General features: G+C 39.0%; 1 protein-coding gene across 1 annotated transcript in view; it reads left to right on the top strand.

Annotated features, from left to right (window-relative positions):
* Positions 1–16,584, top strand: part of EPM2A (EPM2A glucan phosphatase, laforin) — a 43,283-nt gene extending 26,699 nt beyond the window's left edge. The window contains exons 3-4 of the mRNA XM_084284057.1: positions 9,918–10,159; positions 14,534–16,584. Coding sequence (XP_084140183.1) covers positions 9,918–10,159; positions 14,534–14,814 — 523 coding nt within the window. The 3' untranslated portion in view covers positions 14,815–16,584. The remainder of the gene's footprint in view (positions 1–9,917; positions 10,160–14,533) is intronic.
* The last annotated feature ends 1,664 nt before the right edge of the window (positions 16,585–18,248 follow it).

The following is an 18,248-nucleotide window of genomic DNA, read 5'->3' as shown; positions in this document are numbered from 1 at the left end:
TTTTGAGGTTAAGTTGTACAGGGTCAGTTAACAGATTTCATGTCTATGTGTTTATTAAGAAATAACTCAATGCAGTAGGAGTGGGTTAGTAGACAATAGGCTTCTGATGTTTCTATTACATGCAGTGCCAGAAGACTTACTTCAGATTGTCTTTCTAGCATGCATAACACTGCCCTTTTATATGTTGCACAAATGATGGTAGCCTATCAGTGGCCCTGATTATCCATGTGAAGCCTTGCTTCTGCTCCTGTTTTATGCCATTTCTGAGTGACACTGGTACCTAATGCCTTTCACACTTCTTTGTGGACAAAATCTGTTAGAAGGCACTGGGATGAGAGCCATGAACTATTTAATCTTGCAACTGCAATAGGTACTCAGAAAGAATACTGAGAGAACTGATAACTTGTATCCTGGGCATTTGTTTTCTGGAGAACAAGGCAAATCTGATGATTTTCTAGGACTCCATGCCATTGCAGCAGTTCTGACTGCAATTAACTGGGGCTCATAACCCAGAGAAATAAGCTGTCACGTTCACTTCACCTTAGGTCATGGGATGATGAGCAGCAGATGTGAAGGGACACAGTTAAGAGTATCTCCTTTGAGTTGGTTCAATGTATTTCATATTCACACATCTCAGAAGCACTTACATGTGCTAGGTGTTGTTTTTTACTGGCACATTTGAATTTTGTGTGTGCTGAAGGCTCCTCTTGTGTTGTGGGATGCTTATTGCGCTGTTCCTGCATATCCGTATTAGGCACAAAGGTGTCTTTGGAGTGAAGCTTCCTCATTCCTCCAAATGGAATCTGGGTTGTGCCCGCCACAACAACTTTGAGAACAAACCTGCCATGAGTGAAGACAGTTCAAATCAACCCAGAACCACAGTGATGTGCTGGACCAAACTGCTAGTGTGGGCAGAGCACCTGAGAGTTGCCTAGCTCTGTTATGTGGGATAGGGTGTACTTCCCAGTCATCTGGGTGTCTTCATCAAATAAGGTCCCTACTGTGGCAGGATTTAGGATGTTAGAAACACCTTTGATCTCTGCTACTGTCTCATGTGATATTTTTGTGAGTTTCTTGTATTATGATAAAGCTCTTATGCTCCTTTTAAGGGAATATGTGGGGTTTCTGTGGAAGATGAAAACAGGCCATAAACAGAAAGTATTATGGACCCACCTATAATAAATTTCTCTTATGAATAACTTTAATTTTTCTCAGGTGGATCCTTCTTATCCAGTGTTCCTAGAACATTCAAAGCTATAACAATTCATATACAGACACAGAATACAGGTTTCCTCCAAATCCACCAAAAGATTATGAATGAGGTGACTATGCTTAGTCATTAGCGTGGCTGCTCTTTGTCTCATAACCTAAAGAGTATACCATGCCACTATCTGTAAATCACAGAATAACAGAATGGTTTGGGTTGGAAGGTACCTTAAAGATTATCCAGTTCCAACTCCCCTCCCATGGGCAGGGACACCTCCCACTACCCCAGGTTGCCCAGTCCCCATCCAACCTGGCCTTGAACACCTCCAGGGATGGAGAATCCACAGCTTTTCTGGGCAACCTGTTCTGGTATCTCACCACCCTCTGAGTGAAGAATTTCCTCCTAACTTCTAATCTAAATCATCCCTCTTTTAGTTTAAAACCATTCCCATTTATCTTGTCAATACCTGTCCAAGTAAAAAGTCACTCTCCATCTTTTTTATAACCTCCCTTTAAGTACTGAAAGGCTCCTCTACTCCAGGCTGAACAATTGCAGCTCTCTCAGCCTTTCTTCATAGGAGAGGTGCTCCAGCCCTCTGATCATCCCTGTGGTCCCTAAATGCAGGGTATTGGGTGAAGAGAGGACAACTTTGTCCCTTTTGTGTCATCAGCCTGATGCTTCAGGAATCTTCTCCTAAGAAGAAGATTCAATAGAACCTGAGGACACTGTACCACTGGAACTGCACTGTGTCTGAATATCTGTGTATTTCAGTTATAGTTTGGTATTACATGTTTTTATTTTAGCACATTGTCAGCTTGAGGTAAAAACTTAATAGTTTGTTAGTTTGTTTGTCTGCGTATCAGCAAATGAAGTAGTTTCATGCCACATTCATACATACATTTGTGAGCATGGAATAAATGTGATATTATTAAGCATAACACTCAGAATTCAAGGGCTTGAGAAACTTTGCGTATTGCTAAGCTGACGAAGTGTTGTTCTAAGGTGATAAAAGCAGGTTTTTCTTTTTAGTTGCCAAGTCTGCTCCCATGTGAGAGGCTAGATAAGTAGTCCAAATTACATCTAAGAAGAAAATTTGCTGGAGCATAATTACTTTTCATCACAATGCCAAATCATAATAATAATTAAAAAAAAAAAAAAAAAAAAAAAAAAAGGAACTACATTGTAGTCTGCTTAATTCTCCTCATTTAAGGCCCTGAGGTAGAATTCTTAACCTCAGAATAAACTGCACTCTTTCAGTGGTAAAGCAGAATATTTTATCAACAATGACTTATGCTCCTTCTATGTTTGTCATTTATTTTGAACAAAAAATAATTTTTACCTATAAGTAGTCATTACAAGGTTTGCAGCTGTGTCTTTTCAGCAGGATATAGTTTTATCATTAATTGGTGCTTTACTCTGATGACTTCTGCGATGATTATGGCCTTTTAATCCATCTTTATTGATGAGAATGATGTTATTAAGCCTGGCTATTAGATCTTGGTGTTTTGTGAGTTAGCCCATACTATCATCAAACCTTGCTCTCCAACTGTGGCCAGTAGTGCTTGTCCACATGCTGGGCAACGGAGTGCATCAGACTGTGTTCATTCAATCCTGCTTAAATCAAGTCTCTCATCTCAAAGCCTCAGTCAGCTTGTCTTCTGCAAGGAGACTTTATCAGTAAGTCAGCAGGAGAAGGTATTAAGACCATGGTCATTTACCCACATGTCATGTGCAATGAATTGTCAGGGTCATGACTCCTCAGTTCTACATTATTATTGCAATAGTAAGGATACGTTTTAGTGAGGGATCTCTCTCTGTCCTTTATTTAAAGAGAATTCAATGAAACCAATATTATTGTAAAAGACCAAATCAGGGATTCATCTGCCTATCTTGACAATATTTTGGAGGAAGATTCAAGAATTAAAACAAATCCAACCCAACCCAAACCAACCCAACCCAAAAAAACAACCAACCAGTCAAAGAAACCCCACTATTTTACTTATTTCTGAGCAGTTGCTTTGTAGGTGAAGCTATATGGAACCTGAGATTCTGAGATTCTTTATTTCTTTTATGTAGATAGGGCCACTTGCTTTGCTTCTTCCATGTGATTTATCCTTAAGCACTAATCTCATTCTCCCTTAAATACTTTACATTCTTAGTCTGTCCTCATATGGAAATATTTTCATAGGTAATAATTGGCATCTCCTTTACTTTGAATGTTTTAATTTTTCTATGTCTTTTTTTGATACAGTGCAATAGTTAATAAAAGGTTCAAAGTTTGTGTGCATAGACCAAAATCATTGGTTTGAGAAGGCTGTTATAAATTTTGTATTTCTTTCAGTCCACTTCTTTGTACAGGCTAATATTTCTGCTTTGACCTCTCTACAAAGCAACACACCAAGCATAACTGCAAGTATACACTTTTTCCTCTTGGAACTGATTATAGTTAATTTAAACCTCAGTGATGTGTGTGAGATTATTTATTCCAATACATATTACTGAGATGCATCCATCAACTGTGAATATCATCTGCTCCTTTCTTGCATATTCATTTAGTTTTATTTGATAACACTGGCAGTTGTAACTAATAAGATCTTAAATAATTCTGCTTCAGGCAGATTTCACTCTGTCATTGAGTAGCCTAATTTCTTGTGAGAGATCTTAACTTGAAACCAGAATTTCATGTTGAAAGTAGGCCAACCGGGTCATATTATAAAAAGACAAGCAGAGAACTATACATAGGAATATAGCCTTTGGGGTACAAGAAGTAATTAATCTTTGCTTCTGCTCAGAACAGGTAGGACCTCTTTCCAGTACTAGGCATAACATCCTAGGAAAGACGTTCACCAGCTGGAGAGTCTAAAGCAAACAAGAATCATCAAATGCTCTTAATGTATGACAAGGCAGGAAAGATTGATTTTTTTTTTAATTTATTATTTATTTATTCTTAGTATAAAGAATCCACAGCTGTGTGGGTGTGTACTAGTAATTTTTGGATATGTAAAAACATTTTTAAGAGTGGAAGGGAATAACCTGTTCTTCATGTCTGTTGTTGAGGCAATAAGAAGTCATTGTGACCTGTGACTGCACTAGTCTTATTAGACATTAGGAAATTATTTCTGCAGGCAAGAATAACCATCAGTGTGCTTTCTATATCTCAGGCAATATTAGAAAATGTTCAGATTATCCATTGGAGAGCAGAATTTAGTCATTTAAAAATGTTTCTCTGTTTGTTAATGCATTTCAGGACTTTATTTAATAAAGAATTAAGAATTTTGAATTAAGTTCTTAAATTTGAATTAAGAATTCAAACCTTATTTGAATTCTAGCAAGTGCTCTTATTACTTTCATCAATACAAGATCAGAAGGAAAAAACAAGTAAGGTCCAGAAGAGAGATGTTTAAATTGGTACTTCAGCGAAGGCATGCATGTATTTAAGTATATAGTGCATGTGGCATTAAAAAAAATGCTAATGCCAAAATGGGGAACACATACAGGAGGATAGTTGTGGGTTGTCATAATCCAGTGGTATCACTCTTTAAAATGATGTGCCTTGTCACAAGGCAGAGAGAGAGTAGAGGAAAGATGAAAGAGCATCTCATCTACAGCTGGTAAAATTTACTATATTCTCATTTTTAACATGCCCAAAGCAACGCTTTCGGAAATCTCCTTTTTGTCAAGTGAGAGAGAGGGAGAGAAAGGTAGGATCTTTTTTTTGCTTATATCCCTTGGTCTTCCTTTATTTCTCATCAGGCATTTAATCTTTGAATTAGTTTAAACTTGGTTGAAAACTATAAAGTCTCACTGCAAACTTTTGGTTTTGACAGATCAACATTTTCCATTAAGTTCCACCTTATCAAAAAAGTAGTATGTACCAGTTTCTCTTCCAGTGTCATCAGGAGAGGAAATGGGAATGCATTGTAATTTGAAGCAGTCTTCAGTAGTTACAATTCTGCAAACCCATCTCTAATAGAGTAGCACTTGAAGCCTACATTCCCCTTGGGCTGCTTGCTTGTACTGGTGTCAGGGTTTGCACTGCTGGTTGCACTGCATCAGTACAAAAACGCTCCATGTGCATACGAGCACCACAAAATGCTGGGAGCAATCTTCTGGGAATGCAAAGCAAGTTTTGCTGTAAGTTACATGTAGCTGTAGTTGCGTGCTGCACCTTTAGGAAATCAAAGCCTTAAGGGAGGGCACAGCCAATTTAATCAGTATTTTGCTTGTTGTTTCAGCTAAATTGCTGTACCCTGTTATATATATATTAGTACACATCCTGCTGTCATTGGATTCTTAATAAGATCTAAGAGAAGACTGCAGTGCAGTGCAGACAACTAAATGAATTGCAAATTTCAACACTGGGCTACATCTTGACTTGGTGCTAAGGGATGAATCCATCACTTTCCATTTAAAATAATATGCTGGACCTTGATCAAAAATATTATCAATATAAACAAATGGAATAGCTAATGGATCACTCTGTTGCCAATAACCAGTGAAGAATACCTATAGTTTGGCAAAGTCCTCTTTCTTGATTAAGTCTGGCAACTAAATGGACATCTGAAATATCGTACCCAATAGATCTTCTAAGGAAATGTGTTCCCCAAAGGCTTGAATCCTAGGTTTATGTAAGAGCTGTGCCACCCCAGAAGGGCTGACTGATTTTAGGAGAGTTTGTAAGATGAATTCTCCTAGTGTACTGATGATGGAACAGATCTGGAAACAGTACCTGAGTCATCTCTGTTTACAGCTCAGCATTTTGAGGAAAACTGAAATTGGTGCCCATTTGCTTTAAACCATGATCAACAAAAATAAGGAGCTGCTTAAGAAGCAGTGTCAACATCAGTGTGGTGGAGGAGCAGTTGGCAGCCAGATGCAACAACTTCGTGCCTTCCCCTAGGGCAGGTCACCTGTGCTCTGAATCAGACCCCTACAACTGCAGTGGTTGGGTTGGTATTGTACTGCCTATGGAGGTCTAGGAATTAAAAGTCCTGTGCATCATTCTTTGGGAACATTTCTTCTAGCCTGAAAATGACAATCTGCTCCATTATAAATAAAAGTATGAGAATGCTAATCTTCCATTGCCTCAGACTCATTTTCTCCTTACAGATGGGAAGACTATTTGCATGTGCATTGATTAAATGGAATGCATTTCTTGTTCCAGATGCATTCATAGTGAATAGTTATAATTTAATCTAGGCTGTGCAGGGTCCTGGGGGGAAGCAGCCGAGTGTGATATATATCTGCATCATTAAAAATAATTTAAGTGTGATGACAGCTGGAAAATAACCATACAAGTGATTTCAGGGTGTTCCATATTTATTCCCTAGTAATAATAAATTGTTATTGGGTTTTTCAGTTTATAAGTCAAAATGCAGTTTTTTTAACATGTCAGCCTTCAGTCTGGGATCTGTAAGTCAAGTAAATCAAGCAGATACCTGCCTAACATTTAATCATTTTTACTACAAATTCAAACTTATCACATCCATTCGTTCATTTAATCCCCCAAAGTTCCCTTGAGGTAGGTAAATATCATGTTCACATTACCTATTGGGAACTGAGGCATAATGCAGGCTGAAAGCAACTGTACAGAAAGCAGCTTTAAAGAAAGGGTTTTTAGAAAACCTGCAAGTCTTAATCTCCCAAGTTAGCCAAATATTTTTTGATGTTGCTCTAGGGGATTTCTTCATTGCTAAACTGTGACTGAATTTACTGTGTCTTCTGAGACCATGCACGATATACTATCCTTAGTAACATAAGGAGTTAACAATACAATAACAAAGTGTCATTTTAATATTAAAACAGAATTCTAAGTAAAATTTTGTTAAAACATGATACTGTTGTGATATTTGGGGAATATAAAAAGTGTTAATGGCTGAAAAGATTAGAGAAAGATTATAGGTTTACCAAACAGACATAATCCCTAAACATTTTTTTTTTTTAACTGATGTAGGTTTCACTTAATCTACTGCTGGAAAACAATCACATGTGAGCTGGAAAGCAGAAGCTTCCAGGCAGCTCAAAGCAGTATTACATGACAGTAGAGGAAAGAGAATAAAATAACAGAGGTCTCTTTCCCATGCTGGGTAAAATCATTGTTAAAATCTAGTTACCTACTGAAGCACAGAAGCAGTTTACAGAAGGAAGGCCATATTGGAAAAAGAAAACTAAAAGCCTATTACTCATGTAAGAGATGTAAAAAATGAAATTAGCACTTTCTTGTTTTTAATAGGTGTGTTTGCTGGTCCTTAGCACAGTCAAGCCCTCAGCAGGGCTAACAAAAGTCTTTATATGAAATATAGCTGCTAAACTCTTTATCAGTTGCTGTGCTTGCATTTGCACTGACCTTTTCCTTCTTTCCTTCTCATGTAAGATAAAGTCAAGGTATGAACCAGATGAAGCCAAATAGAAATACAAGTACTCTACAGTGGGATTATCCCAGAACTTTTATATAAACCGGCCAATAGAGCAGCTGTGCACTCCTGTTCTTTGCAGGAACTGTTTTCCAGAAAAAGAGCAGTAAAGGTACATCCAGCAAGACTAAGTCTTTAGAGTCATTAGTAAGTAAGGAGCTTGAAAACCAAGATCAATGCTGTATCTTTATCCTTTCAAAAGACAAACTCTAGGATGTGATCAGAAGACTAGTACACAAGAGTTTGTCCAAATAGAGGGATATATCAATTGTTGTTGTGGTCATTTTCTGAATATTACCACTGATCTGGCTAACTGAAGGGAAAAACGGTGATAAAAACTTGATAAACCATCAGTTGCTCGGTAAATACGTGACTATTATTGTTAAATAAAAAAAGTTTTTCTCATGGACCAGACTTGTTGCACTACAAAAAAAAAAGAAAAAAAAAAAAAGATCTATATCCCAGTGGTCTTGCAGATAGTTCATCTGTAATGTTTTCCCATTCAGTAATCACTAGGGAGAAAATTGTAAGGCATTGCTTTATCTGTAAGCAAGAGTACTACCCAGGATTTTATTTATCTCAAGAATGCTTTAGTCACTCCTAATTCAATCAAATGCTAGAAAACATGCTTTTTGTCTCCTGTCAAGGTAACTTATAAGATGTATTAGATGTTACCCAAAATATCAAGAGAATTACATATGTATGAGTCTCTAGGAAAGCCTTTGATGGAACGATACTAATGTTCTTGTTCTTAAAAGACTATCCTCATATTGTCACAAAGCGTTAGTGATATTGCCATTTTTTCTTTCATGCAGCACAGTTGAAATGGTTATTTTCTATATTTGTCTAAATTCTCGGGTTATCATTCATCGTCTGTGATCCAGAAAGTTGGTACTCAGTTACTCTATCCTGATATCAAGTTCTTTTTCTCACTGGAGTAGGGGCTGTTGGGGCCAATGGCTGTGTCTGGGTAGTTGGTATGCTGCTCATTGTGGATGCAGCTGAAATACAGTAAACAATAATAATAAAAAGTGTTTCATAGAGTGAGTTTCTGGTTTTCACAGTCTTAGAGTCTTAGTCTTCCACAGTCTTAGTAACATTGCAGAATTTAATAATTACCCATTGCACAGCTTAGCTAAATGCTACTTAGTACTTATTTCTGTCATAGTCCTATCAAATGGAAATAGCTAACTGATTAAGGTCTGTTTATATGAGTAACTATTCCTCAGAAAGAATAAGTTTTCCTGAAATTAAAAATGGGGAAAAAAAAAAAAGTATCAGAAATGTATGGCAGATATTTTATTTTTGAGGATCTTGCTTTTGTTGTAGCTTGCATTCATTTTTTTGCAGTTAATAAAGTTTGCAAGATTGGATACTCTACTGTGAGTGTATTTGGTGTAGTTTATGAATTATATGTTCAAAATAGATTCAAATCTATTTTAGATAACATCAGTTTAACTATGTGCAGATTAAATATCTCAATTGACAACAAAGCTCTTAATATTCAGTTTATATAAAAATCTGTTGGGACATAGGATAATTTTATGATTATTATTAACAGGGAAACTATAGAAGTCTTGAAGTTTGATTTGGAGAAGTACCAAAAAAGCAGATGTTTATATGCCCTACACATATCTCTTGAGTTTTCTTGACAAAATTTCTTGTTCTTCAAACCCTGAGGGAAGCTAGACATGTACTGTAATTCTGCATTTGATTTCTACTACTCCACAAGTGAAGAAGAAAATGAGAAGAAAATTACTAATTCATTTTTTAATTTTCTCATGGAAGGGTGGTTAAAGTTGTTCTTGTGTGTGTGTGTTTTTCTCCCTGTCTCCTGTCCTCATACCAGCAGCAACAAAGCTGGAAGAGAGTCCTATGTTTTTGACATTTTACTAGCATAATTCAGATTTGGATCATGTGAATCTTCTGTCTTTTTCTTTTGTGTAAATTGCACAAATCTTCAGAGCTTTCTTATTCTAATCTGTGATGTTAGTAAGTATCCACTGCAGGCTTAATGATTGATGCCTTGGAGACCTGTGCTACTAATTATGCTCTGATTTTTTCTCAGACTCTCTGGCTCTTTGTGGTACGTTAGGAGCTCGATCCCCAACATCAAACATTACAAAATAAACAGTAATAAATTAGGAAATTGCTTACTGTATGACATGGAAATGTTGTACTTTAGAGTATTCATGCGATGGTGCAAAGCAGGTTTTGAGCTGGAACACCACTTAATTTGGCAGTTTCTGCATTTAGATATTTTAATCAAACCTACTTCAATCTCTTCTCCATGCTAGAATTCTGCCAAACATCTGGCTGGGAAGTTGCCCTCGGCAGCTGGAGCATGTGACTGTCAAGCTAAAACACGAGCTGGGTGTTACAGCGGTGATGAACTTCCAGACTGAGTGGGACATTGTTCAGAATTCCTGGGGCTGCAACCGCTACCCAGAACCCATGAGCCCTGAAATACTCATGAAACTATACAAAGAAGAAGGTCTTGCCTATGTCTGGATGCCAACCCCAGATATGAGCACTGAAGGTAATGCTCAGACCAATCTTGCAGCTAACTTAATAGTAACAAAATCTATTAGTTACTAATATGTTGCTTCTGTTGCTTTCATGACTGCTTTTTTTTTTTTTTTCTGTGTAAATTTCGTGTGAAAATATAGCTAGAGCCCAATGTGCATTTTCAGTTTTATTCGTATTTTCTGGTATCTAAAATACTTCGTATCTGCAGTATATGTATATTTGAATTTAAAGCCAGACGACATTGATAACTGCTTGACTGTTGTTGCTTTCAGTTTGAATTCAGCCTGTATAATGAAAATGTGCTGTGTAGGTGGAAGACTGCAAGCTTGCACAGCAGGACAGCTTGCCATCCTTGCTGGTTAAAAACGGTGAGGCAGTGCTGCGTGTCTGGCTCAGCCGCTCCTTTCCCCTAGCAAATCATTTCTCTTTATCTATAGTATCCCAGTCTGATGAGTCTTTACAATCATTTCTTGCCGAGACCACCAGCTCTGGTGCAGGCATGTTCTGCAGTGGAGCAGAGAGTCACAGTGCACAGGCAAGTTTCCTGAGCTGGAAAAACCCCAAGGGAGCGCAGAGACCACGGAGGGCCAAGAGTAATGGCGGCCACCATGACAGCTGCAACCCACTTGTGAGGAGCTCCAGTCATGGCATCCACCCAACAGAAAGTTGTGTCCTCCATGTCCCTTATGGCCTCTCTAGCCACAGGAACCAACACAGCTACCCAGACAGAGCACCCAAGGGAACGTGTGGCTACACAGGTCTCAGGCTGCACAATGTGCCCGAGTTTTCTGACAGTGTCTGATGGCAACAATGAGTACACCTGTGGGAGGTACACCATGTAGAAGAATGGCTCAGGCTGGTGACAGAGGTTTGGGAGGAGGTGGGCATGCTGAGGAGCATCAGGGAGTCAGGGGAGATTGACTGGTGAAATTGTGCTCTCCAATGCAAGAAACAAAGGATCCCATACCATCTTTCCACCAGGTAGGAGGGGACCTAAGGGATGGCAGGGAATTGAAGCAGGTTTCTGTTTGGGGTAGCAGGCAAATCCCCTCCCTGCCTATCTCACCTTCTTAGGTGCCCTTACACAACAGGTGTGAGGCTCTGGCATTTGACGGGCAGGCAAATGATGCAGACGAAGGTCTGTTCAGGTTAGAGGGGTCACTTAAGCAAGTCAGCCTACCCCCTATATTGCAATCACCTTCATCATGGAAAAAAAGAAGGGTTGTGACTCCCTTCTGAGGGGAACGGGGGGCCTGATATGCTGACTGCACTCAACCCATAGGGAAGTCTGCTGCCTCCCTGTGGACCAAGTAAAAGCTGTTACTAGAAAGCTCACTAGCCTGGTACAGCCCTGTAATTATTATCCATTATTTGTTTTTCATGTTGGCAGTGATGAAATAGCAAAGAGAAATCCAAGGGCAAACAAAAAAGACTTCAGGACCTTGGGGCAATTGGTTAAAAGATTAGGGGCACAGGTAGCGTGTTATTCTATCTTTCCAGTAGCAGGAAACAGTATTGAGAAGAACAGGCAGACCTAGCTGTTCAAAATATGGCTCTGAGGCTAATGTTATCAGCAGAATTTTGGATTTATTGATCGTGGGATGTTCTACACAACATCAGGCCAGCTGGAGCCTGATGTGTTGAATCTTTCTCAGAGAAAGGGAGAAAGATTTTTGCACAGGAGCTAGGGCTGATTGATAGAGCTTTAAACTAGATTTAAAGGAGTAGAGGGATAAAACCATGCTTTCCAGTGATAAGCTAAGGGACAGCATGACAAAATTTGAGGGATTGGATGCTAGTGATATCCTTTGGTGAGCTCCATGAGGTGCTGGGTACAATGAAAACACATTTGAAAAATTTCTACACAAATACACACAACATGAGGAACAAGTATGAGAAGCTAGAAGTCTTGGCTCAGTCCCAGAGGGTTGGTAGGCATTGGAATAGGCTGCCCAGGGAAGTGGTTGAGTCATCCTCCCTGGAGGTCTTTAAAAGATGTTTAGATGTAGAGCTTAGTGATATGGTTTAGTGGAGGATTTGTTAGTGTTAGGTCAGAGGTTGGACTTGGTGATCTTGGAGGTCTCTTCCAACCTATATGATTCTGTGATTCTGTGACATCATTGGCATAATGATGGGAAGAAAAGTCTTGTGTCTGGTTTGTTATGATGGATGATTACAGGCTCTTCAGAAGGGGCAAGCAGGGCACACGAAGCAGGGGGGTGCTGCTGCATGTAATGGAGGTGCTGGGCTGTATGGAGCTGGTACCTGGTAATGACAGGGTTGAATGTCTCTGGGTAAGGATTAAGAGACAAGCAAATAATGTGGATGTCATTGTGGTAGTCTACTATCAGCCACCCAGCCAGTATGATGACACCAATAAATTGTTCTTTAAGGAACTAAGAGATACCTCTAGATCATCCACTCTTGTCTTTATGGGTGGCTTCGACTTACCAGATGTGAACTGGGCTGGTTCTCATTAAAGTTTTCATAAGTGACTTGGATGCAGGACTTGAAGGTATAATAAATTTAGAGATTACACTAAACTGGGAGGACCTGTTGAGTCTGTTGAAGGTAGAGAGGCCTTGCAGAAAGATCTTAACAAATTAGAGGGCTGGGCAATCACCAACCATATGAAGTTTAAGAAGAACAAATGCTGGATTCTGCACCTGGGATGGGGCAGCACTGGCTCTACGTACTGCCTAGGGGTTGAGAGGCTGGAGAGCAGCCCCGTGGAAAGGAATCTGAGGTTTCTGGTTGATGGCAAAATGTATATGAGTCAACAGTGTGCCCTGGCAGCCAAAAGGGCCAACCATATCCTGGGATGCATCAAGCATGGCATTACTAACTGGTTGAGGGAAGTGACTGTCCAGCCCTACACTACACAGGTGTGGTCTCACCTCAAGCACTGTGTGCAGTTTTGGGCACCACAACATAAGAAGAACATGAAACTATTAGAGCATGTCCAAAGGAAGACTATGAAGGTAGTAAACGGTCTAGAGGAGATGTATAAGGAGTGGCTGAGGTCCCTTGGTTTGTACAGTCCAGGAAAGGGGAGGCTGAGGGTAGGCCTGATGGCTGCCTACAGCTTTCTCACAAGGGGAGTGAAGGTGCAGATGCTGATCTATTTTCTGTGGTGACCAGAGATAGGAACCGAGGAAATGGCGTGGAGCTGTGACAGGGGAGGTTCAGATTGGGTGTCAGGAAAAAGTTCTTCACTGAGAGGGTGGTCAGGCAGTGGAACAGGCTCCTCAGGGAAGTGGTCACAGTACCAAACCTGCTAGACCGAGTTCAAGAAGTGTGTAGACAGTGCTCTCAGATGCATGGTCTTATTTTCGTGTGATCCTATGTGGAGCCAGGAGTTGGACTCGATGATACTTGTGCGTCCCTTCCAGCTCAGGACATTCTATGATTCTATGATTCTATGATTCTATGATTATGTGTTTTATATAATTATTAATTATTCATTATTTAGGACACCCATGGTGCATTCTGTCATAACATAATCTTTTTAATTTCTACATTAGAATGCTTAGTCCAAAATCTTGGTTTTAGCCAGTAGTCTAGGAAGCGTGCATGTTTTTGAGTGAGTAGTCTACCAGCTGAACAGAATGCTTCCAATAGAGTGAAGTATCACTGCCACAAATAGGGAGCTGTCGTATCTGTAATAGGATATCAGGGAGGACAGGAGACCTTAAGACAGGGATTTGAAAGGACTTAATGTCAGTGCTCATCTGTGCCATGTGGAAAAGTTAAACTTTGATGTTTGCAGCTTCAATTTGCAGAGTAGTAGGGAGAGGTATAAGGAAATGTGGTATTATCAAGAAATACAGTATTCTGACTCCCTTGGGAGTCAGAAAGGCTGTTTTTCACTTTTTTACCATATCCTTAGTACACGAGTATATCATAAAATGTTAAGGAGTACAGGAAAACTATCTTTTGTTCTCCCTCCCTCCCTCCCTTACTATTGGCATTATGGTCTTCATTACCAGGTTTTGGAAAGCAGCAGTATGTAGGTAGATACACAGACTGGTGGTAAAAAATATTTTATTTTTGGCTTGCTAACATTAATGATATATAAGACGTGCTGCTTGATGTAATTTGCTGCCTTATCTCAGTCCCTGTGAAAATGAATATGCCACACACATCCAGCATTAATCAGGGTGTGTATTTAGAGAAGACTTGGGGCATTTTACAGATTTTGTGTGATCCAAATCTACATTGCAAGAAGAAATGAAGGTTAAAATAGAAGGTCATTTGAAAGAAAATAATAAATACATCAGGTTTGCCCTTGTGACTCACAGTGAATCAGGCTATACTGATAAAATCTCAACCATGAACATAACTTTCTCAAATACTTGTGACTGTGCCTTGTTTTTATCCTTAGGAAGAATACAGATGTTGCCACAAGCTGTCTGCCTATTGCATGGGCTGCTGGAGAATGGACACACTGTCTATGTTCACTGCAACGCTGGCGTTGGCAGGTCTACGGCTGCTGTCAGTGGCTGGCTGAAGTATGTGATGGGATGGAACATACGGAAGGTGCAGTACTTCTTGGCTTCCCGGAGACCAGCTGTCTACATAGACGAGGAAGCCCTGATTCGTGCTGAAGATGATTTCTACCAGAAATTTGGACCTCTTCGTTCCTCATGCAAAGTGCAAGAGTAGAAAAGCAGGAGAGGAAAAGGAAGGTGAAGACAAATCCTTGCATGTGAACCCCAAGGATTTAGAAATCATGAGTCAAATTCCTGCCTCTTCTCATCAGATTATACACTTGTCATAACAGCCTGAAAATTTTGTTAAGAAGTGCCTTTGAGTGTTTTTTTATTTGCCTTCTTTAAGTTGATGCGATTCATGTTTTCAGGCCTTTAGCTGCAAATACAAGACCTAGAAGCTCTGCAAAGGGAAACTAAGATTTTGTTTTTATTACTTGCCTACAGGAACTTAAGCAAGGTTCCTAGGTTTTTAGGGTAGACACTAAATAAGATAAGACATAAAATAATTACTGTTGGCAGTATTTTAGTGAGAAGAAATTCTGAAAAAGAATTCTCAGAAAAACAGATACACATGTTGACTGACTTCATGTTCAAGTTTTGATGGGGCTGATAGTCAAAGTTGCTCAGTTATTTTAGAGTGTACATTATTGAAATGTTTTCTAGTAATTTTTAGAATAATGGTATTAATGAGAAAGACCAGAATGAAAGTGATTTTCCATATGAGTTCCTTAAACAAAAACTGATGGCTAATGCAGTGAACTAAAGTTTGCTTTCTTTGCCTGTCCAGTCAATGTTAAATATTATGAGTTACAACTATGTTCTTTTATGACATTGAGGTTAAGCTACAATGTGACATGAAGAGAGGAAGCAGCTCCACTTAATAGAGTCTTACTGTGTTGCAGAGAAAAACTGCTATTTATTACATTATCCTAGTCTGTGAGCTCTGTAAGTCACAGGTACGTTTTGCTTTTCTGGTACATGCAGTGCTATGAAGTGGGATCTCTGGGTGCTATGTCAATCAGTGACATAGTGACCACTAGCCTAAAGCAGAACTACTTGGTGAGCATCTGCATATGACTGGCAGCACAGCCTCTGTGTTGTTCACCTAGATGGATTTCTTCTCTACAGCAGAAATCTCTTAATGTGGAAGAAGTCTTTTCAGCCTGTGGAAGCTGATGGTGGGCTGTCTCTGGGGTGAATGGAGCAAATGTGTTCCTCTATAGGAGCAAAGAAAAACTCTTTGGGCAGTTTACTCAGGAATGTGGTCTAGGTCAGGCTGGTGTTGGCTCTGTGGATGATCCCTAATGTTTTCCAGAGCTGCTCAGTCCCTTAGCTAAACTAAGAAGTGGTACCAGTAGCTTCCAGCCCTGCTCAGGTAAAACCAATTTATCGTAGGTTATGTCCAAGAGAGATCAAGGGAGAGAAAGCGTTCCCTAAGTAACAGAGGATTAAGTATGCATCAGGATATGAATTTAATTTCTATGGGTTCAGTAAAATCTCTTTATTTTTCAGCCAGACATCTTATTCCTCTAAAGAACCAGTCAGTGCCAGAGTAGTTTAGCTGATATATTTTGATTATCTGAATACTTAATGGAAAAACTATTGGATTTGAACTGTTTATGGAGAAAGTCCAGCATAATGCAATGTAATGTTTTATTTATCTTTAATTATCTTCAAAAGGAAGATGGCAATTTAAGTTATTCTAAGTGCATGGTTTTGATCTCGAATTTATTTTTTTTTGTTGTTTTGTTTTGTTTTGCTTTGAAATAACATTGCCTGTTTAGATATGAACTGTTAATGGATAATGTCCAGCATAACACAATATGTTTTATTTATCTTGTATTTATATCATCTTCAAAAAGAAAAGTTTATTTAAGTTATTCTATAAGTGTGATTTTGATAATTACTTTGTTTCTGGTTTTGTTTTTGTTTTTTGCTTTGAAATAACACTGCCTGTTTAGAAAGTGGATGACAAAAGTTCACTATTAAATAACTATTCACTATTAATTCCAGCACTTTATTTTCTTGTATGTGTTTGGCTCCCAATTTCATAAATAGCAAGAAGGGCAATGGCAGATATTTCTGTATAGACGTGGGACCAGCCACTTGAATGGTTATGATCTATTGCTTGTCCGCTATACTGAGTAAGTTTTGATGGGCTGTTGAGAAGGAAATCTCAAAAAGCAGAGCCCAGCAAAGATGTGTGGGTGATAAGGCACCTCTGGTACCTGCACAGACCAAAACCGGGGGTTACTCTGCAGCCCAATGGGATAGCAGAAGGGGTGTGTGAGTGCTGCTCCCAGACTGTTTTGGGTGCTGCTGCTGTCTGCCCCTCCAAAACAAGCACTGAGAATGGGAGGATGGCACAAGAAGTAGAAACTAGAACTCACTTAATTTTACAGTTCTTTTGAGATATGTTTGAAACCCCAAGCTTAAAATGTGTTTCAAAGCCTCCCTGACAGACAGTCCTTTCCATTAGATGCAACTTGTAATGTATGTTGGGACCAGTAATTGCAGTTTTGCTCCTGACATTTTATTTGTTTCACAGCTGATTATATTTATTTTTAGTGCTCTTGGGACTGTACAGTGCATAACATGGCATAAACAAGTGAGTATATAGCTAAAGAGGTATAACCATGCTGTGTTGGCTATTCCCTAATACTGATTTTGTTGGCAGTGGAAGCAGACTTTTGCTTCATCTCTTGAAGGGTAAAAATTCAAATTATACAGAAGCTATACATTCAAGGAAGGCCTAGCAAGGGGACATTAATTAATTGTTTATTGTCATTTCAGCTTCCTTGTCTGCTAACCTGCTGGGGGGCAATATCATATACAGATTGCATTAGCTGATGAAAAACATGAAAACAACTTGCCAAAGTCACATTAACAATGAATGCAAAGAGTTCCCATGACTTGCAGTCCCTTTGTACCTATTTGTAGCTTACTTTTTTTTTTTTTTTTTCCTCATTGCCACATTCCTGCTTTTCTCATTGAAGACCACCCTGTTGGGTAACATTCATTAAAAGTTCTGTCTGCTGAAAGTCACCAGGAATTTAAATGGTAAAGCGATTGTTGCAAGAGGGTACAGTAACAAAAAAAGCAATCATATAAAAATATTCAACTTCTCCAACTGTATAATTACATGATAGAGCTGCATCTAGAGGTTAACTATTAGAATTGCAATCTGTAATATGTTCTTTTGCTGATTGGATCATTAGCTGTTTCCACATACTAGACTCCTTATGCAATTTGGATGTCAGGATGAGGACAGCTCTGATGTATCCTTGTATACTTCTTCACTAGGTTAGTTATAAAAGTGCTGTGATGCTTAGACGAGAACAACTCCTATAGAAGGAATCACAAAGAAATAAAGAATATAAGTTATTTTACAGCGCACCCAAGAAGCCAAACACATGCATACATAGACAACAATGGGAACTAGGTATAAATATTTTGATATCTCATCGTCTTAAAACATTGTTTGGAGAAAATACTTTTCAGATATGAAAGTATTCTCTGCTCTGTTCCAGCATATTTTTTATCTTTGTGAAATTGAAGAAGTGGAGTTTGCTACTTGGGATGGGACTATTTATGATTCGGGGTACT

Source organism: Netta rufina, assembly GCF_964035555.1.
Source record: "Netta rufina genome assembly, chromosome: 3".
NCBI classification, from domain to species: domain Eukaryota; kingdom Metazoa; phylum Chordata; class Aves; order Anseriformes; family Anatidae; genus Netta; species Netta rufina.
Note: the sequence above shows the minus strand (reverse complement) of the source record. Positions and strands in the feature narration are given on the sequence as shown.